The sequence below is a fragment of the Lytechinus variegatus genome, chromosome 12 (genome assembly GCF_018143015.1).
Source record: "Lytechinus variegatus isolate NC3 chromosome 12, Lvar_3.0, whole genome shotgun sequence".
Classification (NCBI taxonomy): Eukaryota; Metazoa; Echinodermata; class Echinoidea; order Temnopleuroida; family Toxopneustidae; genus Lytechinus; species Lytechinus variegatus.
Window position 1 is genome coordinate 16,379,766 of NC_054751.1, and position 27,398 is coordinate 16,407,163.

Consider the following 27,398-nt stretch of genomic DNA (forward strand, 5'->3'; position numbering starts at 1 on the left):
ACATAGGCCCATATTCTGATACCAGTTTAATAAGGCCCTGGTCTAACTGTGAAAAGTATGGGAAGCCAAAATGTTTAATAGTCTATGTTCTTTCTCCTTTTTTTTTGCTCATTACCCTTGAATTAAGAATTATTCTCCGGCATTGTTCTCTGCTTAAAATTTAGTCAGTTTAGTGAGTTTGAGGGTGGTTGGGAATGATTAAATTTAATAGTTCTCAAGAGAAACCTTTGAAATGAATTGTAAGCTCAATTCTGTAATCTTTTTCATTGGTTAGGTGGAATGGAATTAAAGAGAGAAACCTATGCAATAAATCATAATGAGCATTTAGAACTAATTTGGATGGTGGTTTGACCATCCATCTCTTAACGTGAGCTGATTTTGTAATCACACCGTTTAATGATAGCAGTTTGTGTCTTTTTAAGTGGAGTTAAATGATTAGTAGGTATATGAATGAAATGAAAATTTAATAGGCCTAATGAATTACATGAGCAATCGGCAAAACAATGTCTGTATTTATTATTCTGAATGCTATAGCTGGGGTCTAATGCTGAGAATGTCTTAACTGATACACTTGTGTATGTGCTCAGAATAATTACGTTATGTGTTGTTCTTTAATAAGAATGTCGTGTAGAAGAACCAAGAGCATTGCCAACGGCAGCTTCAACAGCGCTCGCTGCGGCTGCAGTTGTTGAACTCCAGCGGCGCCTCCAACTGACTGCAACACCGCTACTGTGCTTCCCACCGCAACTCCTCCTCCTGATGCCATTGCTGATGCTGACATCATTCCTGCGGCATAGGACACAGCCGTGATACCCGCTGCGGTGAATCCTGCAATGCCTAAAGCTGCGGATAGAGCAACCGTAGCAACACCGACCCCGATGACACCACTGATGACTTTCCCCAGGGATGCCTCAGCACCTTGTCTTGTGAGGAGGAGAACAAGGCTACCCGTCAAATTTATTTTCTTCAAGCTCTTCATTTCTCATCAGCTGAGATCTTAAAGGAGAATGAAACCTTTAGAACAAGATAGCTTGTGTGAAAACAGAAAAATCAAAGAAACAGATTAACGAAAGTTTGAGAAAAATCGGACAAATAAGGAGAAAGTTATGAACATTTGAATATTGCAATCACTAATGCTATGGAGACCCTCACATTGGCAATGCGACAAAGATGTGTGATGTCACTTGTGAACAACTCTCCCCATTACTTGTGTACATATTTCACTTAAACTGCCTCTTTTATCACATCTATCAGTAGATCATGTGTTCTTTCTATAGGAGGGCATGTAATACAGATTTTTGAAGAATACATCATGGATAAAGAGTTTGTATCACCACAAGAAAAAGCAAAAAGATACATTTTGGGGGTATTTTATAGTCCATCAAAGGGAAAGTTGTTCACATGTGACATCACACATCCTTTTCACATTGCCAATGGGAGGATCTCCATAGCATTACTGATTGCAATATTGAAATGCTCATAACTTTCTCATTATTTGTCTGATTTTTCTCAAACTTTCTTTGTTCTTATTCTTTGATTTTTCTGTTTTGACCCAAGCCTACTTGTTCCAAATGTATTTTTTCCCTTTAATGTAAACTTTGAAAAGAAACAGATATAAGAAGCGTTTGAACTTTCAACAATGACAGGGAGTCCGCTGCACTGAGTTGAGAGATGAGAGTTGATTTAATTAATATGAGTACCTAATGGTAGCTTTAGAGCATTTCCTATATTTCAGGTAACCTCGAAACCTGAAAAGTGCCCAATTAACCCCTAATCCAGAATATTGGCCATAATCTTGTCTGGTGGTTTCAAAATGTTACACTATGTTTAATGTGTGTCTTTTGAATTATTTTTGGTCACAATGAGTAATATGAAGTTAGGTGTTGACCTTTTAATGTTGCTGTAGGTTTTTTTTTAACATCATCTCAGCACCAAGTAAACATGAGCTATCAATAATGTGATTTGGATATTTTTTTTTTGTAAATCATATGAGGTGTTGAAGCTAGTGAACGTATTTTGCATTGTGCATTTAACATAAACACCAACACCAACCGCAGCACCAAACTTGAATAACCAGTTTACCTTTATCAATTTTAATCATACATCAAATAGCCTTAGGTACATTATGTTTTAAATTGTCTTTAAAATTGATTCGATATGGATGATTTTGAGCACAAATGTATTCTGTTTGTACTATCTTTTCATAGATTAATTAGCAATATTTGTTCGTTAGCCAAACATGTTTTCCTTAAAAAAGGTAACATAGATTATAGGTAGTAGAGTGTATCCACAGAATTTGAAATATTTAGAACATTTTTCTCAATTCTTAGTTCATGCACCCTCAGTGGCTCTGCCAAGCCCCATCTTGCATAAGCCCTAGACACAAAAGAATAATAATACAAGACAGACATTCAGCATTTTGTTGTGATACATGTAATATTGCTTATCATTTGTGAGGTGCTAATAAAGATAGATGGTCCCCGATACTGCTGCTCAGTAGCTTATTTAATTCTACTGTACCTATTTCAAATTGTCATAATTCAAGTTTCTGCTATTACAGTGAATCTGAAAGTTAGAAGCAAAATATGTATATTTTTTTTCATAACAGTAATTGTTTTTCATCTTTATTGCTTACTGGTATGTATGAAGTGCAATATGAGAGCATGTACTGTATTTCTTTCCTAATTACCATTTTTGTTTTGTTATGACGGTTATATCATTTATTTGTCTTTATTGAACACTAACTATTGTTTTGTAAATCTTAACAATGAATATAACTGGAAGGTGTAAACTACAAGTATGTATGTTTATTGAGGAAGACAGTTTCATTTGTCATAGATTTCAAAGTTTCCATTTCATTGAAATTGTAAAAATTATTGTCTAGAATAAATGCACCTAATATGTTTAAGTATGTACATGTAGCTGCAATGACATTGTCAAGATTTCATGGGAGTAGGGGGGGGGGAGTAACTGATAAATATTAGCTTTAGAAAATTGGTCAAGTATAAGTTTGAAAAAAAAGGATATAACCTACTTTCGCAATTTACTCCACACTAATTTGAATTGAACTAAATTGAATAGCGAGCTTGTATTTATCCATATAACCATGTAATATTTCCCTTGCTTGCCAGATATTTGGTTTACAGAATGAGATTTTGTCTTTGTTTTCATTTTGTTTTGTTTTGTTTGTGAAGGTGGTTCTTTAACAAAAATGATAGAAATTGTGTTTATTTGTCTAAATCTTAAAATGGAAATATTAGATGAATATCATTATTGAGAAAAAATTGCTGTAAAATGTTTGTATCAGTACATATAAATCAACATTGCTTCCCTTTATGTTGTGTTTATAAGCATGGTATGGATTTGGCAATACATTTGTACACATTATTATCATTCTTTGTTACTATTTGTCAAAATCATAATTTCTTAGAGAATGAATCATCGTGGTATGTATCTGGAAAACAAAATGGAAAAGAAGTGAATTTGAGGTGACAACTGTTTTAATGTGTCTTAAAAGATATATCGTCTCAGTGTTCTCTTCAAAATATAGTCATGATGGTTGGAAATATACATGAAAATTTACTTTTAACCTGAAAACTCAATTACTATATTGTGTGTTTATTTTTCAGCTCTGATGAGTACTGAAAGTAAAAAAAAATGTAGGAAACAAGGATAGCATGTTTTCTGACTTAAATATATTGCATATTAAAAGAAAGTATAAGGGAGAGAAAATAGGAGGCTGTCATTACTAAAGACATGATACTGATGCATAATCTGATACATGAATGAATTTGATATATTGCCATGTAGTGTCATTATACCCTCTATCTAAATGGGCTTAGCAATGCTCCTCTGCCTGGTATGATGTGCATTGCATATGAACTTCCAATGAGATGAAATATTTCTATGATTTATTGTATGTATTCTTTTATCGGTCTTGTCTCCGTTTTCTTTTCATGTGCCTTATCTGTCTAAAGGAAATAGACTCATCTTTGACAAAAAAGCTTTGCAACAATTGATAAGCATGGTGATCTTAATATCTTTTTTTTGCCAGTTTGCAATCTTTTGTTGGATAACTTATCACCCTTATAGTGAATGGAGAAATACAATCAAACCAATATTTGTATGGATTTAAGGTACATGTGTGAAATTTTAAAATCCTGATAATAGAGCCAGGTTATTTGAACCCATGTCACTGCTTTGGGGTATGGATTATGGACTTCAACTCGGTTATCATTGTAATTCTCATGTATCTTTAATTAAAACACAAGGATTGATCTTAGGTTCTTGATACATATAAACATAAAAGTGAAAGCAGTATGGAACCTGCATCCAACCCTTAAGATCTAGGCTATCAAAATGCACATTGTAACATAAAAGCGAACCTAGACCTATCATACTTAAAGGTGCATCACCTCTCTCTCAAACTTGCAGAAAAGGTTTACATCGAGTTACAAGTTATTTGTAAACCCATGAACCCATGAGATAAGTGTAACAATTTATTTACCTTGGTAACGGCTTGTTGCATTCAAGCAAAGCTAGAAAGCAGCTTCATCTGCAGATTTCAGGATAACATTCTGCATTAAATGTGAGTAAAAGGTGTTCCGGAGAGTACTCATACTGAAGTGGCAATGAACTTTAGTTAGATCTTCTTTCAAGTATTCTTATCAACTCTGTATGAAAATGGTTCAGAACCATTGACTATTTTATTTGAATTACTCGTGCTCTCATATCTACCTGTCAATATCTGTCTAAGTTATGTGGTAATCGTAATTTATATATGAACAAAATGTTTTTGTCTAGTCATTGTAAATATAAATGGATGAATTTGTATCATTTTGCAGAGCTATTTCAAAGGATATTCCATTAAATGCTATGAATATGACTGCATGCATTATATGAGTTTCTGTACAGTGTTTTTTTAGGGGGGACTATATGCCCAGGTTCTAGGATGTTGTTCTTGATTTTCATGTATCAATGAAAATAATTTGAGAAGGGTACACTATTAAAAATGTTTATATCTTATTGCTATATTTTCAGCCAAGCCATGTTGACTGGTTTTCTGAGAGGTTACTCTGAAAAAAAAAATTGATGGAACTTGTGAGTGTTCCATTGAGCTAATAGTGATTGTCAATGACTAATTTGTTTTGAGGATTGAGAAAAGGGGAAAAAGAAGTTTGAAAATGAATAAAAGAGATGAGTGAAAATAAAGTGTTAGGATATGCGAGTGAAAATATTAAAATATACGTTAATTTAAACTATTACACAGTTCCATTGATAGAAAGGTTTGTTTTTTGTCTTGTCATCTGATCAAATTGTACAGAAAAAATGTATTTGAAATATGAATTGGCATAGACTAATGGCTCTCGTTTTTCTCATATTTCGCCCCAAGCCCAAATATTGCTTGTCCACGAACTTTTTCACGATCAAGATTGGTCGTTTATTATGAATAGCAAATTCTACGGTATTAGTAACAACGCTCGTACATTATTATAACTCGCAACTTTAGTTATTTATTTTGACCAGTGATCTTCTTTTGATTATGATTAGCGGCCCTCAGTGGATTTTGACAAATTAATTTTTTCTACAATGAAACTGGTACGTAATCGGTATACCATGTGAACTCCAAGGGGCTAGGGGGCGGCAGTCACATTTTATGTAGGTACAACATTTTGGGCCCTTATTAGTATGACGCAATAAGACCGCATACATTCGTCAATCCGAAGGTTCGTAATCCCGAAGGTTCGTCAATCCAAAAACGAAATAAGGTTCGTAATTCCGAAGGTTCGTTAATCCGAAAACGAAATAAGGTTCGTAATTCCGAAGGTTCGTTAATCCGAAAAAGAAATGAGGTTCGTAATTCCGAAGGTTCGTCAATCCGAAAACGAAATAAGGTTCGTAATTCTGAAGGTTCGTTAATCCGAAAAGGAAATAAGGTTCGTTGATCCGAAAACGAAATAAGGTTCGTTAATCCGAAAACGAAATAAGGTTCGTAATTCCGAAGGTTCGTTAATCCGAAAAAGAAATGAGGTTCGTAATTCCGAAGGTTCGTCCATCCGAAAACGAAATAAGGTTCGTTAATCCGAAAATTAAATAAGGTTCGTATTTCCGAAAATGAGAATAATTCATTTTGGTAACAAAAACGATGTTGTCGTTACAAGATTACACGATATTATGCAATGATAGTAATAACGATCGATGATACATGCGTGTGTTGTAGCCAAAAGCATGTACATGTATATCATTGAAAATATAGGCGCCCTGATCAAGCATAGGCCGATTTCGATTTTATCTGAGCAATTGCTGCCTAAGCAAATGGTTTAAAGATGCAGGGATCAATTGTGTTGGTCGCATGCGAGTAACTTCTAGATAATAGGATTTGTATTGGAGGGGATGCCATTTTTAATAACAGCTTCTGCTGGTAATAAAAATAATACTAATAATGATCTTTGTGAGATGTTGAAAGCGCGAATCGCAAGCTCAAACTAGTACACATTTCAAGACGTGAATTGAGCATTCGGAGCATTTTTTGTAATCGTGAGAAAGATGTGTATCTTTCTAAAGAATTAATGCGAGGGCGATCTGTATACTGACCTGGGGCCCGTTGCATAAATTGTTTTAACAGGAGTTTTTGCCCTGTGCTAAAGTCAATGGCGGAAATCAGACTAACCATAGTTTTCAGTTTTTACCAGAGTTTTCTAAGGTAAAAAGGTTTATGCAACAGGCTTCAGAAAGTAATCTTTTAAGGACTGCATTTAGTGACTCATGAATAGAGTATATATCTCACGAACTAAATAATGAGAGCGCGAACCGCAAGCTGAAAATTTGTGATATTCCAACCTGAAAACTGGACATTTTATACTTTTTTTTATTTGTAACCAGGAATAGAATGAGTTCCTCAATAAACAATACTTGATGCGAGCGAGAAACGTGAGCCAAATTTTTCCGATTTTCCAAACCTGAAAACTGGACATTCTAAGCATTCTTTTAAAAAAAATAATAATAGCTGGGAGAACAGTTTTCAGAACTGAAGTGGCTTCCCTGGGTAAATAATATCTATATCAATTATCATTCTAGACCTACATGAAATTACCAAAAGTTTGAGCACGTGATTCGCTCGCAACATCTCACAAGGATGCCCTTTTATAAGTACTTGACCAAAAAGGCGAATTTTACATCTTCAGATTTGATTTTTTCCCCCAAACCGCTTGCTCGCTACGCTCGCAGAAATGAAACGTAAATGTATAACTCTAGTGATCACTTAAAAAATTGTGCTCAATTTAATTTCTACAAAACACACAACCTCTTTACACAGATGATAATCTCATGGTGAAAATATCCGCTTGCACCAAATTGCCCCTATTGGCCCTTTTTTTGCTTTGCATCCCCCCCCCGAAAAAAAGAAAATACGTTCCGCCGCCATTGGTTGAAAAACGCATCGTCTTCATGGCAAACTGCAAAAAGTTCTTAAAATGTCCCCTTTAGATCAGGTCAGAGCTTATATATTTAAAATTTCTGTTCGCGCTTCTTGCTCGCAGTTATTATCTAAATTTAGTTACTTAGGCATCTCGTTTTGAAGATCACAAACATATTGCCCATCAAAAAAAGTATATAGCTCGCGCTCGCATTATTTAAAAAGGGTTTATCATGTTATTACATATTTACTTTATTTCATAAGTATAAAGCTAATTATTGACTGTTAGGACTACCCTTTCAAAGAAACAAAAAAAAACAACTTTAAGCTGCCGATCGAGGAAAATAGGACTGAAAAAAATATTGCCCCCCCCCCCTATTTGACGAAAGTTGGATCCGCCGGGCGGGAGGCATGTTGCACTTGCACCCCCTAAATTAAATTAAAAAAAACAGGGAAATTAATATTTTCCAAAATGGGAAAGTTCCTTTTTCAAAAATAAATATGCCGTTTTTTATGTTTTTTCGAAATGAAATACTCTTTTTAAAGTATACAAGTTAAGTTTTCAGGCTGGAATATTGCAAATTTTCAGCTTGCGCTTCGCACTCTCGTGTGATTGGTGAAATATGCATCCTAAAGAGGTCACTGAATGCTTTCTTTAACAGGTTCCTTTTCTGGTCAGTATGTTTAAGCTCGCGTTTTACGCTCGTGTTAATTCTTTAGTTATATGCACATCTTTTTAATGACAGCAGAAATCTGCTCGAATTTAAAAAAAATTATTTTCATTTTTTATTTAAATACCCTAAAGTTTTAGCTTGTGATTCACGCTCGCAACACCTCGCAATAATGCCATTTTAAGAATAATTGACCCCAAAAAACGTTTTACAACTTCACCTTTGAATTTTTTTTACCAAGCCGCTCGCTCATTATACTCTCTCCCGAAAAATAAAGCCTAATTATACATTTTGCCATAATAAGAAGTCACTTCAAAAAAGTTTTTCTCTACTTAATCACTATCAAACACACTGACTTCAAGCAGATGATAATCTTAAGGTGAAAATATCACCAAAGTGCCCATTTTGACGTATGAGTTTCATTTTTGGCTTTACCCCCCAAAGAAAATTCGTTCAGCCGCCCTTGCCTTCCCATCCTCATAATGATTGAACGGCAACAGTGCCCCCTCCCCTTGCCTCTGCTTTCACGGTTTTCATTTTTCGGATTAACGAACCTTATTTTGTTTTCGGATTAACGAACCTTATTTCGTTTTCGGATTAACGAACCTTATTTTGTTTTCGGATTAACGAACCTTATTTCGTTTTCAGATTAACGAACCTTATTTTGTTTTCGGATTAACGAACCTTATTTCGTTTTCGGATTAACGAACCTTCGGAAAAACGAACCTTATTTCATTTTCGGATCAACGAACCTTCGGAATAACGAACCTTATTTCGTTTTCGGATCAACGAACCTTCGGAACAACGAACCTTATTTCGTTTTCGGATTAACGAACCTTCGGAACAACGAACCTTATTTCGTTTTCGGATTAACGAACCTTCGGAACAACGAACCTTATTTCGTTTTCGGATTATCGAACCTTCGGAATAACGAACCGTCGGAATTACGCCACAAATGTTCGGATTAACGAACCCTTTTTCGTTTTCGGATTAACGAACATCGAGGTATAGGCAATTTACGTGTTTCGGAATTACGAACCTTCGGAATAAAGAACCTTCGGAATTACGAAGCTTCGGAATTACGAAGTGTAACCAATAAGACTGCCATAATATTGACTTCTGCCGTTTTAACCCACCATAATATTGCCTTCTGCCGTTTTAACCCGCCATTTTACTTCTTACATGTTTACCTCTATCAACTTTACTCCTGTCCAAAAAGTGTCCAATTAAGTAAATTTGAATTAACAATTTCGATCATGTTTTTTTTTGTCACAAAATATTGTTGAGAAGGGGAAAAGGGGGAAAACAAAGTCCTGTAGTAGGGTATTCCGTGGCAGGATGTTGCAGGCGATTGAAATGTTGATACGATTGTAACGCTTGATGAGGTTGGTTTGGGTTTGGTTAAAGGGATACTCCGGGTTGAATATCTTTATATTTAAATACATAAATTAAAATTTGCTGAGCAAAATGGTGAAAATTTCATCAAAATCGGATAACAAATAACAAAGTTATTGAATTTTAAAGATTTGAAATATTCCGATGAAACAGTTCTAGGCATGTCACATGAATATTCATTAGGAGGGCTGATGTCACATTCCCACTTTCCTTTTTCTTATGCTATTACATGAAAACATTTTTTTTAAATAAGCCAGTTTACGGTTAGCTAATGATGAACTTTTCTCAAATGACCTTTGTGATTTTTCATTAGGACAAGCACTATCATTTTCAAATGTAGATGTTCCGTAAGCTTTAACGGTAGAGTATTCAAATTCTAAGAACAAAAGGCATTGTATAGACCAGGTGACTAGAATAGTACATCAGGGATAAAGTTTGGAAATCTGTTTCATTGTCTGCCTGGCACATTTGACTATTGTTTAGGCTACTGTCAAATACCAGTGATTATGAAGGCTCTATTTATTACTCTTCAGCGAGGATGTGATAAAGTGAATATTTTGAAAGGAATACATGAATAATCAAATCACAAATGCCTATGTCAGTGAATTGAATGTCTCATGGTTTATCTCAAATGACATTTTCTGCTCGTGCTTATATGTAAGTGATATGTGTCTCCATTATATGGTAAAATACGTTGCAGAAATAATTAACTAATGCATTTAATCAGTTGTCAATCCCATTGTTTTAGTCCTTGGTAGAAAAATATAGAATAAAACTTATTTTATATATCAAAAAGAGCAAGCGGGATTTGACATCATCAGCCCACCTAATAAATATTCATGACGACATTCCTAGAACTGTTTCACCTTAATAATGCAAATATTTAAAATTCATTAACTTCGTTGTTATTCGATTTTAATCAAATTTTCAGCATTTTGCTCTGAATTTTACTCTATTTATTGAGATATAAATCTATCTTCAGCATGGAGCATACCATAACGTTTAGATGTTCTAATAATTCTCAAACTGAGCAACTGTGGTCTTAATAAACGGTACCATAGGGTTAGACAATTAAGCTACGGTTTTGTAAAGATGAAAAGGTTCAATTTTTAACAGACAGGATGTATATGGTGCTGAATATGTCGTTAAAATGTTTGCACGTTTCCAGGGGTCTAATTCAGCCGGTTTAAACATTATTTTTGAGGGGCGGACTGTTGTGCTAAAAAAAATACTACCCTCGAAATACGGTCTCTATATGCATTGGAGCAAACACGACTAGATCCGGCCTGATTTCCACATTTCATGGACTTTGGCTATGTTTCTGTGTTCCCAGTCAGCTCAAACGGAGATTTTGCATTCTAGTAAAATTACAGTCTCAGCCATTGATGTTACTAAAACAATTATCAGAACACAAAGCAACTAAGGTGTGTGTGTTATCACAATTTATTTCTGAAATAAAGGATGCAAAACGGACCCAATGCTCCATTTTACCTGTACATTATTATTATATTATTTTAATGTAGCCATATGTTTTCCACATTATGTGTATGTAAAAATCTGTTTTGTCGTTTTATGCATTGTAAGACAGATACATGTGCATTTTAATTAAATAAAGTTAAATTGAAAAACAATGTTACGCATAAATAACTTTTACCGGGAACTTTTAGAACATTGTGTCTTCTCTAGTCACGCACGGAGAAGGAGAATCACATTGAATATCTTTTGATCAATGGCTATTACTCTAGGATTTAAATAATAAGCATGGATGACTTCACATACTCAAAGAATCTTCGGGCCTCCGTCGTGCCAGAATAGATTCACTACATGCAAAGCCATTCTGCAATCGTATTGTGAGAATACCATCGGTCCTGATTTAGGGAGTACATTCATTCTACATATCGAGCAAACATGGCTTCACAAAAATCATTTTGTATAGTTACAGGGGCAAGCAGGGGCATCGGTCGTGCAATTGCTATCAATTTTGCCAGGTCATTTTCTGCGGAGTCTCGGATTGTTGTGACAGGGCGAACGGCGGAGGCCTTGAACGAGACGAAGCAGATGATCCAGGCCGCTGCTCCCGGTGTTCACTGCACGGTTGTCATCGCCGATCACTCGGATGAGGGTGGTATGTCAAACACTCTCTCTGAGGTCACAAAAGATGTCAATCCAGAAGAATTTCAGCGATGTTTCCTCATCAATAATGCTGCTAGCTTGGGAGATGTGTCACGTTATGCTCGGCAGTTGGATGCTTCTGATCTGAGCAGGCTGCAGAAAGTATGCATGTTGAATGTTACTTCAGTGTTGCTCCTGACCTCGCATTTTCTGAAGACCTTTCCGCGGAGGGATGGACTGTCCAGAACTATCGTGTCCTTGTCATCGCTCTCTGCTTTGGTACCATTCGCCAGTTGGTAAGTTAATCATGTTTTGTTTTTGAAATACTCCTATGCAGGGGTGTTGTCCTATGTAGGGATCGTTGGCGTGATGAAGGCGAATCTTGGCCTTGGTGATGGTTATCCAGGATGGCCAACATGGGAGTATCATAATGTGGTTGTCCAGTGGGTGGTTTCCTGCAGGGGTGGCTGTCTGTAATAGATGGTTTTCATAGTGGATCTAGGGGGTGTTAATTGTCCAAGAGATTGTTTAGAGAATATGTAATGAAGGTTATCTATAACCTTGAGAATAGTTACAGGGATGTTTGTCTGCAGGGGTTTGATGCCTGTATAATAGGTAGGGATAGTCGTCTAGGAGATGGTCACCCAAAGGGTTATTGTCCAAGTGATGCTTGATCAGGACATTTTCATGGTTATCCGGTATAGTTCAGCTGATTGTCCATTGGATTTAGTTGTCCGGGAGTTCTGGGTAATGGTCAGGGAAATTTGTTGAAGGGGTAGTTGATCAGAAGTGGCTGTGGTGATGAGTATCCATGGCGGTTAATATTGGGGATAATAATAATAGGAGTGGTTGTCTACACTCTTAAAAATGTTGGGCAACATACTGCCTACACAACAGTTGGTTAAAGCTTTATCCGATTTTGGGTAGTTTTAAACCAATGTGTGATTTGGGTGAAAAGTACGCTGTATTGGTTGAAAATTACCCAGAGTTGGATATATTTTTTTAACCAATATCGGTGTGCACATGCAGTATGTTGCCCAACGTTTTAAGAGTGTACACTTTAAGAATTATTGGGTAAAACTTTAACCGGCAGGAGGGTAGTTACGTGTCCAACCAATTCTGGGCAGTATTTTACCCAATGCGGGAAGCATATTGTTCAGTAAGGTTTAAAAAATAAGCATTGACTACTTTAGAATGGGTCAAATTTTCATCACACGTACTGGATAAATAAGAATGACCAATATTGGTTGGACACATATACCCTCAAGGAGCATTATTATCCAATATTTTTAGAGAATATGGGCGGCTGTCTATCGTAAACTCATTGGAAGGATGGTTGTCAGGGGTGGCTAACGTTCGGAAAATTGCCCAGGAGGTTGGTTCAAGGAGATGGTCATGAAGGCATTGATTGTCGGAGCGGGATGGTTGTCCAAGGATGAGATGATCATGTCTATAATAATGCTCCACTGTATTTGGGAATTTTGGTCAATTTGCACTAAGATATACATTCTTGAAACCATTCATATTTTGTTATGTGGAGCGTTGTGGCCCATTGATTAGTCTCGGGACTTTGAAACAGAGGGTCGTGGGTTCGAATCCCAGCCATGGCGTAATTTTTTTCGGCAAGAAATTTATCCACATTGTGCTGCACTCAACCCAGGTGAGGTGAATGGGTACCTGGCAGGAATTTATTCTTTGAAATGCGTGTGCGCTGTAATCTTAGTAATTACGGCTGCCAAGCTACAGCTGGGGGAATAATATCCAAGTCTTTTGGAAGCGCATAGACATTATTCATAATTGTATTGTGATATGCGCTATACAAGAACTGTGTATTATCATTATTGTTATTATTATTATCATTATTATCATCATCATTCTAACCTGTTTGCAGCTCTGTTTACTGCATGACGCAGGCAGCTAGACTCATGCTCTTCAAGACCATAGCTCTAGAGGAACCCGATGTTCGAGTTTTGAGCTATAACCCAGGCCCGGTGGACACGGCAATGTTCAAAGACATGCAGACCAACAGTGCCAGTGCTGAGTGCAGGAAGATGCTAGAAGTTACTGAAAGCGAACAGAAGTTGCTCCAGCCGGATCAAACCGCTTCAAGGCTGCTCAGCATCTTGGAGAAGGATGCATTTGAGTCCGGGGCTCACGTTAGTTACAACGATGACTTGGCAGAGACGGTCGGTAACTTACGCAAGAAGTAGGTTTCATCTTTCACATTTCGTCTCACACCCGCTGCTCACACCAATCGCTCCAAAGGGGTGTGTACATCCAGATTTCTTTGGATATAGAGCTCTCGGGTTAAATTGGACTTCTAATAGCATGCCAGAGCCTATATTAGCAAAATAAGGAAGATCTAGCAAAACAAATACTTAAGCAAAATAATCTTTATGTGCGTTTTTTTTATTTTAAGTTGTTCTTTAAAATATGTTTATACGTAATATATAAGAAAGAAAGGGGATTAAAAAAAGGGGGGTGTAGTTGCATATAAACTGAACATAAATGAAACGAAGAACCATCGATGGTTTATAACCTAATCAAAATGCACGTGACACGTACATGTGAGCACCGGAGAGAGAGAGAGAGAGAAAGAGGGGGGGGGGTAAGTGGTGAGACTGGGGACAGGAGAGAAACGGGGAACAGATCGACGGTCATAAAATTGACCCCCCCCCCAAAAAAAAATGAATTATCACGATTCTCTTAGTACATTTATTCACGGAAGGAAAAGATCGAAAAAAAATTAAAGTACCATTCGCCTATACCATGCCACTTTGGAGAGTTTGTCACCCTTGCCATGATTTATTAAGTTGTATAAATTTACATTTCAGTATTACAAATAGTCATAAACAGTAAACCAAGGATGGTAAACTAGGAAAAGTATCTAAAATGCATAAAGTGTATTACTACAACATATCGAGTTTTTGTGAAGTATAATGTCAAAGTTCTGCTTTGACAGAGGTCAACACACGATGTTAAAATTGATGCATATACTCTTGATGCTACCGATGGATATCAAATCAGTGGATTCCCGATCCAAGTAGGAAAATATATAAAATGGATTATATGTTTTACTTCATTATTTCCAGTTTTTGTGCGGTACAGTTTCAAATAAGCATGTGTTGTTGTATGAATATATCACTGCTTATGCTACCAATAGATATCACATTAATGGATTCCGAAATCTATTTAGACCGCTTATGACGTCAAATTAATGGATTACTCTGCTAACACCAATAATGAGGGTAACTTCTCTCTTTTGTCATGACTTCTGTAGATTAATGTCCGCCATTTATCAGACACAATCAATCAATGTAATAAAACGAGTTGATTAAACAAATCAAACAAAGACACTGATAATTTCATATGAATAAGATTTGTTTGTAATTTTCCGCCACTTATCTCCCTCCATCGACTGTAAGTCTTTGCTTTATATTACAATTGGCGCTCCCTAGTTCGAAGATCGATTCGCCGCCTCGTAGTTGGAACACCAATCTTCTGTTCCCCTAATTCAAACATCAATTTTGCGCCCCCTAGTTCTAACATCAATTTGGCGCCCCCTAATTCGAAGATCAATTTGGCACCCCTTAGTTCTAACATCACTTTGGTCCCCCCTAATTTGATCATCAATTTGGCGCCCAAACCTTAGTTCAAACATCGATTTGGTGCTCCATAGTTCGAACAACATTTTTGCACACTGTAGTTCGAACATCAATTTGGCGCCCATTTATTTCAAACATAAGTTTGGTGCCCCTACTTCAACCATCAATTCGGCGCCTCTACTTCAAATGTCAGTTTGGCGCCCCCTAATTCCAAGATCTATTTGGCGCCCCCTACTTCGAACATGAATACAACACTCCCTAGTTCGAACACAATTCGGCTCCCTCTAGTTTGAGCGTTAATTTGGCTCCCCTGGTTTGAAAATCAATTCGGTGCCCCTTGTTCGAACATCACTTTCGCATTCCCCTAATTTGAACATCGATTCGGCACCCCTAGTTCAAACATTAATTCAGCGCCCCTAGTTTGAACATCATTTGCCCCCCATAATTTGATCATCAATTCGGCGATCCCCTTGTTCGGACATTATTTGGGCACCCCCCTAATTTGATCATCAATTTGGCGCCCCACACCTTATTTCAAACATTGATTTGGTAGTTCGAACATCAATTTTGCACCCTGCAGTTCTTACAGCAATTTGGCGCCCATCCAGTTCAAACATCAATTTGGCGCCCTCATATTCCAAGATCATTTTGTCGCCCCCAAGTTCGAACATCAAATTCGGCTCCCTCTGGTTCGAACGTGAATATGGCGCACCTTAGTTCGAACATCAATTCGGCGCCCCCTTGTTCGAACACCCCCTTGTTCGGGCACCGAATCTATTCGGTGCCCATCTTGTTTGAACACTTTGGCTCCCCCTAATTTGATCATCAATATGGCGCCAAATAGTTCGAACATCGATTTGGCACATTGTAGTTCTACTTCTCACACCAGTGCCCATCTAGTTAAAAAATCAATATGGCGCCTCCTAATTCGAAGATCAATTCGGCGCCTCTAAGTTCGAACATCAGTTCGGTTCCCCTATTACAAACATCACTTTGGCGCTCCTACTTCAAACATCAGTTCAACACCCCTGCGTCAAACATTTCGGCTCCCCCTAGATCGAACATCAACTTGGCACCCCTAGTTCAAAGATCGATTTGGTGCCCCCTAGTTCGAAGATCAATTCAGCAACACCCTAGTCGAATAGTTATTCGGATCCCATCCAGTTCTAACATAAATTCAGCGCCCGTAGTTCGGGCATCACTTTAGTGTCCCTTTTTTTGAAAATCAGTTTGGTGCTCCCTAATTAAAAATCAATTTGGCACCCTGTAACTCGATCATCAATTCGGCACCCCCTAGTTAGAACAGCCCTAGCTACAACATCGATTCAGGGCACCTTGTTCGAACATCAGTTCGGCTCCCCTTTCTTCAAGCGTTAGTTTTGTGAGCCCTAGTTTGATCATCATATTGGCTCCCCTAGTTCAATCATCAATTTGGCGCCCCCTTATTCAAAGATTAATTTGGCACCCCCAGTTCTAACACCAATTTGGCACCCCCTAGTTCGAAAATCAATTCGGCGCCCCCTTGTTCGAACATCGCTTTGGCACCCCCTTAATTTAAACATCTATTTGGCACTAATAATTCAAACATCGACTTAGTGCCCCCTTATTCAAAGATGAATTTGGCGCCCCCAGTTCGAAGACCAATTTGGCGCCCCCTAGTTCGAACATCACTTTGGCACCCCCTAATTTGATCATCAATTTGGCACCCCGTAGTTCTCATCAATTTGGCGTCTCTACTTCATACATCAACTCGGCGCCCCTACTTCAAACATCTATTTGGCGCCCCCTAAATCCAAGATCATTTTGGCACCCCCTACTTCGAACATGAAGTCGGCGCCCCCTAGTTCGAACATCAATTCGGGCTCTTTAATTCGAAGATAATTTTGGCGCCCCTAGTTCGAACATCAATTCGACAGCCCTCTAGTTCGAACGTCTATTTGGCACGTCCTATTTTAAACCTCAGATCGCCGCCTCTAGTTCGAACATCGATTCCGCTCCAACTGGTTCGAACATCTGTTTGGTGCCCCCTCCCAGTTCTAACATTAGTATAAGACCTCTAGTTCGAACATCACTTTGAAGCCCCTCCCCCCTAGTTCGAAAATCAATTTTACACCCCCTTGTTTGAACATCGATTCGGTGCTCCCTAATTCGAAGATCAATTTCGCACCCTGTAGTTCGAACATCAATTCGGCTCCCTCTGGTTCGAACGTTAATTTGGCGCCCCCTTGTTCGAACATGAATTCAGTGCCCCTAGTTCGAACATCACTTTGGCGCCCCTAATTTGATCATCAACTTCGCGCCCCAAACCATAGTTCAAATATCGGTTTGGCGCCCTTCTAGTTCGAACATTGATTCGGCGGCCCTACTTCAATACGGCGCCCTTAATTCCAAGATCAATTTGGCGCCCTATAGTTCGAACATGAATACAGCACCCCCTAATTCGAACACCAATTTGGCGACCATTGTTCAAATATCAATTTGGCGCCCCTAGTTCGAACATCTATTCGGCGCCTCCCTAGTTCGAACAGCTATTCTGCGCTCCCTAATTCAAATATAAATTTAGTGCCCCCTGGTTCGAACATCAATTCGGCTCCCTCTTGTTTAAACGTGATTTTTGGCACCCCTCGTTCGAAAATCAATTCGGCGCCCCCTTGTTCGAGCTTAGCTTTGAGACCCCCCTAATCTAAACATCTATTCGGCGCCACTAGTTCAAACAGACTTGGTGCCACATAGTTCGAACATCAATTTGACTCCCAGTAGTTTTAACATCAATTTGGCGCCCATCTAGTTCAAACATCGAATCGGCGGCCCAACTTCAATATGGCGCCACTAATTCCAAGATCAATTTGGCGCCCTCTAGTTCGAATAGTAATACAGCACCCCATAATAATAATAATAATAATAATAGGCATTTATATAGCGCCATCTATCTAGAAATAATCTATTCCGAGGCGCGTTGTTATTATTATTATTACCCCGGCTTTAGCTCGAGCTGCCTCTCAGCGCTCATGCATTCAAGGAATTAATCCTACCGGGTACCCATTCACCTCACCTGGGTCGAGTGCAGCACAATGTGGATAAATTTCTTGCTGAAGGAAATTACGCCATGGCTGGGATTCGAACCCACGACCCTCTGTTTCAAAGTCAGAAGACTTATCCACTGGGCCACAACGCTCCACAATACAGCACCCCCTAATTCGAACACCAATTTGGCGACCCTTGTTTAAATATCAGTTTGGCACCCCTAGTTCGAACATCGATTCGACAGCCCTCCAGTTCGAACGTCTATTTGGCACGTCCTATTTTGAACCTCAGATCACGGCCTCTAGTTCGAACATCGATTCCGCTCCAACTGGTTCGAACGTCTGTTTGGTGCCCCTCCCAGTTCTAACATTAGTATAAGACCTCTAGTTCGAACATCACTTTGACGCCCCTCCCCCTCCCCCCCCCCCTAGTTCGAAAATCAAATTTTACACCACCTTGTTTGAACATCAATTCGGTGCTCCCTAATTCGAAGATCAATTTCGCACCCTGTAGTTCGAACATCAATTCGGCTCCCTCTGGTTCGAACGTTAATTTAGCGCCCCCTAGATCGAAAATAAATTCGATGCCCCCTTGTTCGAACATTACATTCGCATCCCCCTAATTTGAACATCGATTCGGTGCCCCTAGTTCAAACATGAATTCAGTGCCCCTAGTTCGAACATTACTTTGGCTCCCCTCCAATTTGATCATCAATTTCGCGCCCTAAACCATATATAGCCAATATGGCGCCACTAATTCCAAGATCAATTTGGCGCCCTCTAGTTCGAATATTAATACAGCACCCCCTAATTCGAACACCAATTTGGTGACCCTTGTTCAAATATCAGTTTGACGCCCCTAGTTCGAACATCGATTCGGCGCCCCCCTAGTTTGAAAATCTAATCTGCACTCCCTAATTGAAAGATACATTTTGTGCCCCTAGTTCGAAGATCGATTCGGTGCCGTTACTTCAAACACCAATTAGGTGTCCTCCAATTCGAAGATCGATTTGGCGCCCCCTAGTTCGAAGATCAATTCAGCATTACCCTAGTTCGAACAGTTTTTCGGCTCCCATCTAGTTCTAACATAAATTCAGCGCCCCTAGTTCGGGCATCACTTTAGTGCCCCCTAATTAAAAAATCAATTTGGCCCCCTGTAACTCGGCACCCCCTAGTTAGAACACCAAATTGGCATCAATAGCTACAGCATCGATTCAGGGCACCTTGTTCGAACATCAGTTCGGCTCCCCTTTTTTCGAGGGTCAGTTTTGCGAGCCATAGTTCGATCATCATATTGGCTCCCCTAGTTCAAACATCAATTCGGCGCCCCCTTATTATAAGGTTAATTTGGCGCCCCCAGTTCTAACACCAATTTGGCACCCCCTAGTTCGAACATCAATTTGGCTCCCACTGGTTCGAACGTGAATTTGGCACCCCCTTGTTCGAAAATCAATTCGGCGCCCCCATGTTCGAACATCGCTTTGGCCCCCCTTAATTTCAAACATCTATTCTGCGCCACTAGTTCAAACATCGACTGGGTGCCCCATAGTTCGAACATCAATTTGGCTCCCTGTAGTTTTAACATCAATTTTGCGCCCATCTAGTTCAAACATCAATTCGGCGCCCCTACATCAGATATCCATTCGGCGCCCCTACTTCAAATATCAATTTGGCGCCCCTAATTCCAAGATCAATTTGGCGCCCCTAGTTCGAACACCTAATTGGCACCTCCTAGTTTGAACTTCAGTTCGTCGCCCCTAGTTCGAACATCGATTCCGCTCCAACTGGTTCAAACATCTATTTTTTTAAAGTTCTAACATTATTATAGGGCCTCTAGCACGAACATCACTTTGGAACCCCCCCCCCCCACTTCAAAAATCAAATTTGCACCCCCTTGTTTGAACATCAGTTTGGTGCTCCCTAATTCGAAGATCAATTTGGCACACTGTATTTCGAACATCCATTCGGCGCCCCCATGTTCGAACATCGCTTTGGCCCCCCTTAATTTCAAACATCTATTCTGCGCCACTAGTTCAAACATCGACTGGGTGCCCCATAGTTCGAACATCAATTTGGCTCCCTGTAGTTTTAACATCAATTTTGCGCCCATCTAGTTCAAACATCAATTCGGCGCCCCTACATCAGATATCCATTCGGCGCCCCTACTTCAAATATCAATTTGGCGCCCCTAATTCCAAGATCAATTTGGCGCCCCTAGTTCGAACACCTAATTGGCACCTCCTAGTTTGAACTTCAGTTCGTCGCCCCTAGTTCGAACATCGATTCCGCTCCAACTGGTTCAAACATCTATTTTTTTTAAGTTCTAACATTATTATAGGGCCTCTAGCACGAACATCACTTTGGAACCCCCCCCCACTTCAAAAATCAAATTTGCACCCCCTTGTTTGAACATCAGTTTGGTGCTCCCTAATTCGAAGATCAATTTGGCACACTGTATTTCGAACATCCATTCGGCTCCCTCTGGTTTGAACGTTAAATTGGCGCCCCTAGTTTGAAAATCAATCCGGTGCCCCCTTGTTCGAACATCACGTTCGCATCCCCTTAATTTGAACACCGATTCGGCACCCCTAGTTCAAACATTAATTCAACGCCCCTAGTTCGTTAGGTGCTCCCTAATTCGAAGATCAATTTGGCACCCTCTAGTTCGATCACCAATGCAGCACCCCAACCCTAGTTCGACATCAATTCGGCGCCCCCTAGTTTGAAGATCATTTCGGCGCCCCCTAGTTTGAACATCAATTCGGCGACCCCAAGTACAAACGTCAATTTGGCGCCCCCTAGTTCGAACCTCAATTTGGCACCCCTATTTCGAACATCTCTTTGGCTCCCGCTGGTTCGAACAACAATTTGGCGCCACCTAGGTCGAACATCAATTCGGAGCCCCCCTAGTTCGAAGAACAATTTGGCGCCCCCTGGTACGATCATCCATTCGGCTCCCTCTGGTTTGAACGTTAATTTGGCGCCCCTAATTTGAAAATCAATCCGGCGCCCCCCTTGTTCGAACATCACTTTCGCATCCCCTCAATTTGAACACCGATTCGGCACCCCTAGTTCAAACATTAATTCAGCGCCCCTAGTTCGAACATCACTTTGGCACCCCCTTGTTTGAACATCAATTAGGTGCTCCCTATTTCGAAGATAATATTGGCACCATCCAGTTCGATCACCAATGCAGCACCCCCCACCCTAGTTCGACATCAATTCGGCGCCCCCTAGTTTGAAGATCATTTTGGCGCCCCCTAGTTTGAACATCAATTCGGCGACCCCAAGTGCAAACGTCAATTTGGCGCCCCCTATTTCGAACATCTTTTTGGCTCCCGCTGGTTCGAACATCAAATTGGCGCCACCTAGGTCGAACATCAATTCGGAGCCCCCCTAGTTCGAAGAACAATTTGGCACCCCCTGGTACGATCATCAATTTAGCGCCCCACCTCTTAGTTCAAACATCGATTCGGCACCCTGTAGTTTGAATATCAATTTGGCACTCCCTAGTTTATATAAGGTTTCAGGTATACTTACCATTCTTATACATGTACGCCTATCTTTTTATTTTACCGTTAATACTAAGATGATCTATAATGTTTCGATGTTTTTGTATCACGTTGATATTTTTGTATCTTACCCTGTTTTTCGATATATGCTTATGATTATATGCATATTATTGCCAGTTTACTATGTTTTTTATGCACAAGGACCAAGACGCAAAACAGTAATTTTATCTCAGATATTGTGAACCTGTTTGAATATGTGTGAGTAATAAATAAATGAATAAATAAATAAATAAACAGAACATCGATTCGGAACCCCTTGTTTGAACATCAATATGGCGCCTCGTAATTCAAAGATCAATTTTGCGCTCCCTAGTCCGAAGATCGATTTGGCAACCCCTAGTTCGAACATCGATATGACGCCCCCCCCCCATTGTTCAAACATCGATTTGGCACTCCTTAATTAAAAGGTTAATTTGGCGCCTCGAGTTCGAAGATGTATTCGGCTCCCCTAGTTCATCGAACATCAATTCGGCACCCCGTAGTTCGAAGATCGATTTGGCGCCCCCTAGTTCGAACATACCTTTAGCGCACCCTCCCCCCTCCCCAGTTCGAACATCAATTTTGCCCCCACCCCTTAGTTAAAACATCAATATGGTACCCTGTATATTGATCATCAATTTAGCACCATGTAGTTAGAATTTCAATTTGGCCCCCCTAGTTAGAACATCGATTCAGGGCCCCTCGTCCGAACATCAGTTCGGCTTCCCCTACTTAAAGCGTCAGTTTGCACTCCCTAGTTCGATTACCAATTTGGCACCCTTTAGTTCGAACAAAAATTCGGTTCCCTCTGGTTCGAACGTTGAATTTGCACCCCTAGTTCGAAAATCAATTCGGTGCCCCCTTGTTCGAACATCACTTTCGCATCCCCCTAATTTGAACATCGATTCAGCGCTTCTGGTTCAAACATAAATTCAGCGCCCCTAGTTTGAACATCACTTTGGCGCCCCTTAATTTGATCATCGATTTCGCGTTCCAAACCTTAGTTCAAACATCGGTTTGGTACCCCATAGTTAGAACATCAATTTAGCACCCCCTAGTTCGAACATGAATACAGCACCCCCCCCCCTAATTCGAACATCAATTTGGCGACCCTAGTTCAAATATCACTTATGCGCCCCTAGTCTAAACATAATTTCGACGCTTTCCTTGTTCGAACATCTATTCTGCGCTCCCTAATTCAACGATAATTTTTTTGCCCCCCTAGTTCGAAGATCGACTCGGCGCCCGGTAGTTCGAACATCAATTGGTGCCCCCTAGTTTGAAAATCAATTCGGCACCCTCTAGTTCGAACATCAATTCGGCGCCTCCTATTTGAAACATCAATTTGGTGCCCCCTAGTTTGAACATCAATTTGGCGCCCCTACTTCAAACATCAATTAGGCGGCCCCTTATTCGAAGATCAATTTGGCGCCCACTAGTTCGAACCTCATTTCGGCTCCCACTTGTTCGAACATTAATTTGGCGCCCCCTTAGTTTGAACATCAATTTGGCAGCCCCACTAGTTCGAACATCGATTCGACGCCCCTGGTTTTGACGTTTGACATCAATTTGACACCAGCTAGTTCAAACATCAATTTTGTGCCATTCCTTTAAACATCAGATCGGCGCTCATTAATTCAAAGATTAATTTGGCGCTCCCTAGTTCGAATATCAATTCGGTGCCCCCCTTCTTTGAACATCACTTTCGCATCCCCCTAATTTGACATCGATTCGGCGCCCCTAGTTCAAACATAAATTCAGCGCCCCTAGTTTGAACATCACTTTGGCGCCCCCTTATTCCAAGATCAAATTGGCGCCCCCTTAATTTGAACATGAATACAGCACCCCCTAGTTCGAACATGAATTTGGCAACCCTTTAGTTAAAACATCTATTTGGCACCTCCTAGTTTGAACCTCTGTTTAGCGCCTCTACTTCGAACATCGATTCCACTCCAACTGGTTCGAACATCGATTTGATGCCCCGTAGTTCGAACATCAATTTGACACCCTGTAGTTCGTTCTAAGATCAATTTGGCGCCCATCTTGTTCAAGCATCAATTTGGCGCCCCTCCAAATATCAATTTGGCGCCCCCTAATTCCAAGATCAATTTGGCGCCCCCTCCTTCGAAGATCACTTTGGCATCCCCTAATTTGATCATCAATTTGGCACCTTGTAGTTCTAACATCAATTTGGCGTCTCTACTTCACACATGAACTCGGCGCCCCTACTTCAAACATCTATTTGGCGCCCCCTAAATCCAAGATCATTTTGGCACCCCCTACTTCGAACATGAAGTCGGCACCCCCCTAGTTCGAGCATCAATTCGGGCTCCATAATTCGCAGATAATTTTGGCGCCCCTAGTTCGAACATCAATTCGACAGCCCTCTAGTTCAAACGTCTATCTGGCACATCCTATTTTGAACCTCAGATCGCTGCCTGTAGTTCGAATATCGATTCCGCTCCAACTGGTTCGAACATCTGTTTGGTGCCCCCTTCCCAGTTCTGACATTAGTATAAGACCTCTAGTTCGAACATCACTTTGGAGCCCCTCCCCCCTAGTTCGAAAATCACTTTTACACCCCCTTGTTTGAACATCAATTCGGTGCTCCCTAATTCGAAGATCAATTTCGCACCCTGTAGTCCGAACATCAATTCGGCTCCCTCTGGTTCAAACGTTAATTTGGCGCCCCTAGATCGAAAATAAATTCGGTGCCACTTGTTCGAACATTACATTCGCATCCCCCTAATTTGAACATCGATTCGGTGCCCCTAGTTCAAACATGAATTCAGTGCCCCTAGTTCGAACATCACTTTGGCGCCCCCCCTAACTTGATCATCAATTTCGCACCCCAAACCATAATTCAAATATCGGTTTGGCGCCCATCTAGTTCGAACATCGATTCGGCGGGCCTACTTCAATATGGCGCCACTAATTCCAAGATCAATTTGGCACCCTCTAGTTCGAATATTAATACAGCACCCCCTCATTCGAACATCTATTCTGCACTCACTAATTGAAAGATACATTTTGTGCCCCTAGTTCGAAGATCGATTCGGCGCCCGGTAGTTCGAAAATCAATTCGGCACCTGGTAGTTCGAACATCAATCGGCGCCTCCTATTGTAAACATCCATTTGGTGCCCCCTAAATTCAAAAATCAATATGGCGCCCCCTAGTTCGAACATCCATTTGGCTCCCCCTAGTTCGAAGATCAATTTGGCACCCGGTAGTTCGAACATCAATTCGGCGCCTCCTATTTGAAACGTCAATTTGGTGCCCCCTAATTCATTAATCAATATGGCGCCGCCTAGTTTGAACATCCATTTGGCGCCAAAAGTTTAAACGTAAATTCGGCGCCCCTGCTTTAAACATCAATTAGGCGTCCCCTTCTTCGAAGATCAATTCGGTGCCCCTAGTTCGAACATTTAATTCGGCTCCCGCTCGTTCAAACATTAATTTGGCACCTCCCTAGTTCGAACATTAATTTGGCGCCCCCCTAGTTAGAGCTTCAATTTGGCACCTCTTGTTAGAACTTCTGTTCGTCTCACCTACTTTGAGCGTCAGTTTTGCTTCCCCTAGTTCGAACACAATTTTTTTGCCCCCTTAGTCAGAACACCAATTTAGCGCCCCTAGTTCAAACATCAATATGGCGCCCCTAGTTCAATAATCAATTTGGCGCCCCCCTAGTTCGAACATCAATTTGGCACCCTGTAGTTTGATCATCAATTCGGCACCCCTCCCCTAGTTAGAATTTCAATTTGGCACCTCTTGTTAGAACTTCTGTTCAGCTCACCTACTTGAGTGTCAGTTTTGCGTCCCGTAGTTCGAACATGATATTTTTTGCCCCTTAGAACACCAATTTAGCGCCCCTAGTTCAAACATCAATATAGCACCCCTAGTTCAAACATCATTTTGGCACCCCCTAGTTTGAACATCAATTTTGTGCCATTCAACCACCAGATCGGCGCCCGTTAATTCAAAAATTAATTTGGCGCCCCCTAGTTCGAACACCAGTTTTTCGGACCCTAGTTCGAACATCGATTCGGCACCCCCACCCCCTTAGTTCGTACATCTATTTAGCGCCCCATACTTCGAACATCGATTAGGCACCCCTTGTTTGAACATCAATCCAGCTCCCCGTACTTCGAGCGTCAGTTTTGCGCCCCCAAACATGATTTCGGCGCCCCCCTAGTTCAAACATCAATTCGGTGCCCCTACTTAAAAGATCAATTTTGGCGATCAATTTCGCAACCTGTAGTTCGAACATCAATTCGGCTCCCTCTGGTTCGAACCTTAATTTGGCGCCCCCTAGATCGAAAATAAATTCGGTGCCCCTTGTTCGAACATTACATTCGCATCCCCCTAATTTGAACATCGATTCGGTGCCCCTAGTTCAAACATGAATTCAGTGACCCTAGTTCGAACATCACTTTGGTGCCCCCCCCTAATTTGATCATCAATTTCGCACCAATTCAAATATCGGTTTGGCGCCCATCTAGTTTGGACATCGATTCGGCGGGCCTACTTCAATATGGCGCCACTAATTCCAAGATCAATTTGGCACCCTCTAGTACGAATATTAATACAGCACCCCCTAATTCGAACACCGATTTGGCGACCCTTGTTCAAATATCAGTTTGACGCCCCTAGTTCGAACATCGATTCGGCTCCTCCCCAGTTCGAACATCTATTCTCCACTCCCTTATTCAAAGATACTTTTTGTGCCCCTAGTTCGAACATCCATTTGGCGCCCCCTAGTTCGAAGATCAATTGGGCACCTGGTAGTTTAAACATCAATCGGCGCCTCCTATTGTAAACATCCATTTGGTGCCCCCTAATTCAAAAATCAATATGGCGCCCCCTAGTTCGAACATCCATTTGGCTCCCCCTAGTTCGAAGATCAATTCGGCACCCGGTAGTTCGAACATCAATTCGGCGCCTCCTATTTGAAACATCAATTTGGTGCCCCCTAATTCAAAAATCAATATGGCGCCCCTAGTTCGAACTTCCATTTGGCTCCCCCTAGTTCGAAGATCAATTCGGCACCCGGTAGTTCGAACATCAATTCGGCGCCTCCTATTTGAAACGTCAATTTGGTGCCCCCTAATTCATTAATCAATATGGCGCCGCCTAGTTTGAACATCCATTTGGCGCCAAAAGTTTAAACGTAAATTCGGCGCCCCTACTTTAAACATCAATTAAGCGTCCCCTTATTCGAAGATCAATTCGGTGCCCCTAGTTCGAACATCAATTCGGCTCCCGCTTGTTCAAACATTAATTTGGCGCCTTCCTAGTTCGAACATTAATTTGGCGCCCCCCTAGTTAGAACTTCAATTTGGCACCTCATGTTAGAACTTCTGTTCGTCTCACCTACTTTGAGCGTCAGTTTTGCGTCCCCTAGTTCGAACACAAATTTTTTGCCCCTTAGTCAGACCACCAATTTAGCGCCCCTAGTTCAAACATCAGTATGGCGCCCCTAGTTCAATAATCAATTTGGCGCCCCCCTAGTTCAAACATCAATTTGGCGCCCCCTAGTTCGAACATCAATTTGGCACCCTGTAGTTTTATCATCAATTCGGCACCCCCCTAGTTAGAATTTCAATTTGGCACCTCTTGTTAGAACTTC

General features: G+C 40.5%; 2 protein-coding genes across 2 annotated transcripts; one reads left to right on the plus strand and one right to left on the minus strand.

The window, feature by feature from the left end:
• Positions 1–85: 85 nt before the first annotated feature.
• LOC121424970 (interferon alpha-inducible protein 27-like protein 2A) lies at positions 86–1,065 on the minus strand. The gene has a single exon (XM_041620871.1). The coding sequence runs from the start codon at positions 977–979 to the stop codon at positions 593–595; it is 387 nt and encodes a 128-aa protein (XP_041476805.1). The 5' UTR covers positions 980–1,065; the 3' UTR covers positions 86–592.
• Positions 1,066–11,276: 10,211 nt separating this feature from the next.
• LOC121425047 (sepiapterin reductase-like) lies at positions 11,277–18,069 on the plus strand. Its single transcript, XM_041620994.1, has 2 exons — positions 11,277–11,888; positions 13,484–18,069. Exons 1-2 carry the CDS (start codon positions 11,389–11,391, stop codon positions 13,800–13,802), a joined length of 819 nt encoding a protein of 272 aa, XP_041476928.1. The 5' UTR covers positions 11,277–11,388; the 3' UTR covers positions 13,803–18,069.
• Positions 18,070–27,398: the final 9,329 nt, after the last annotated feature.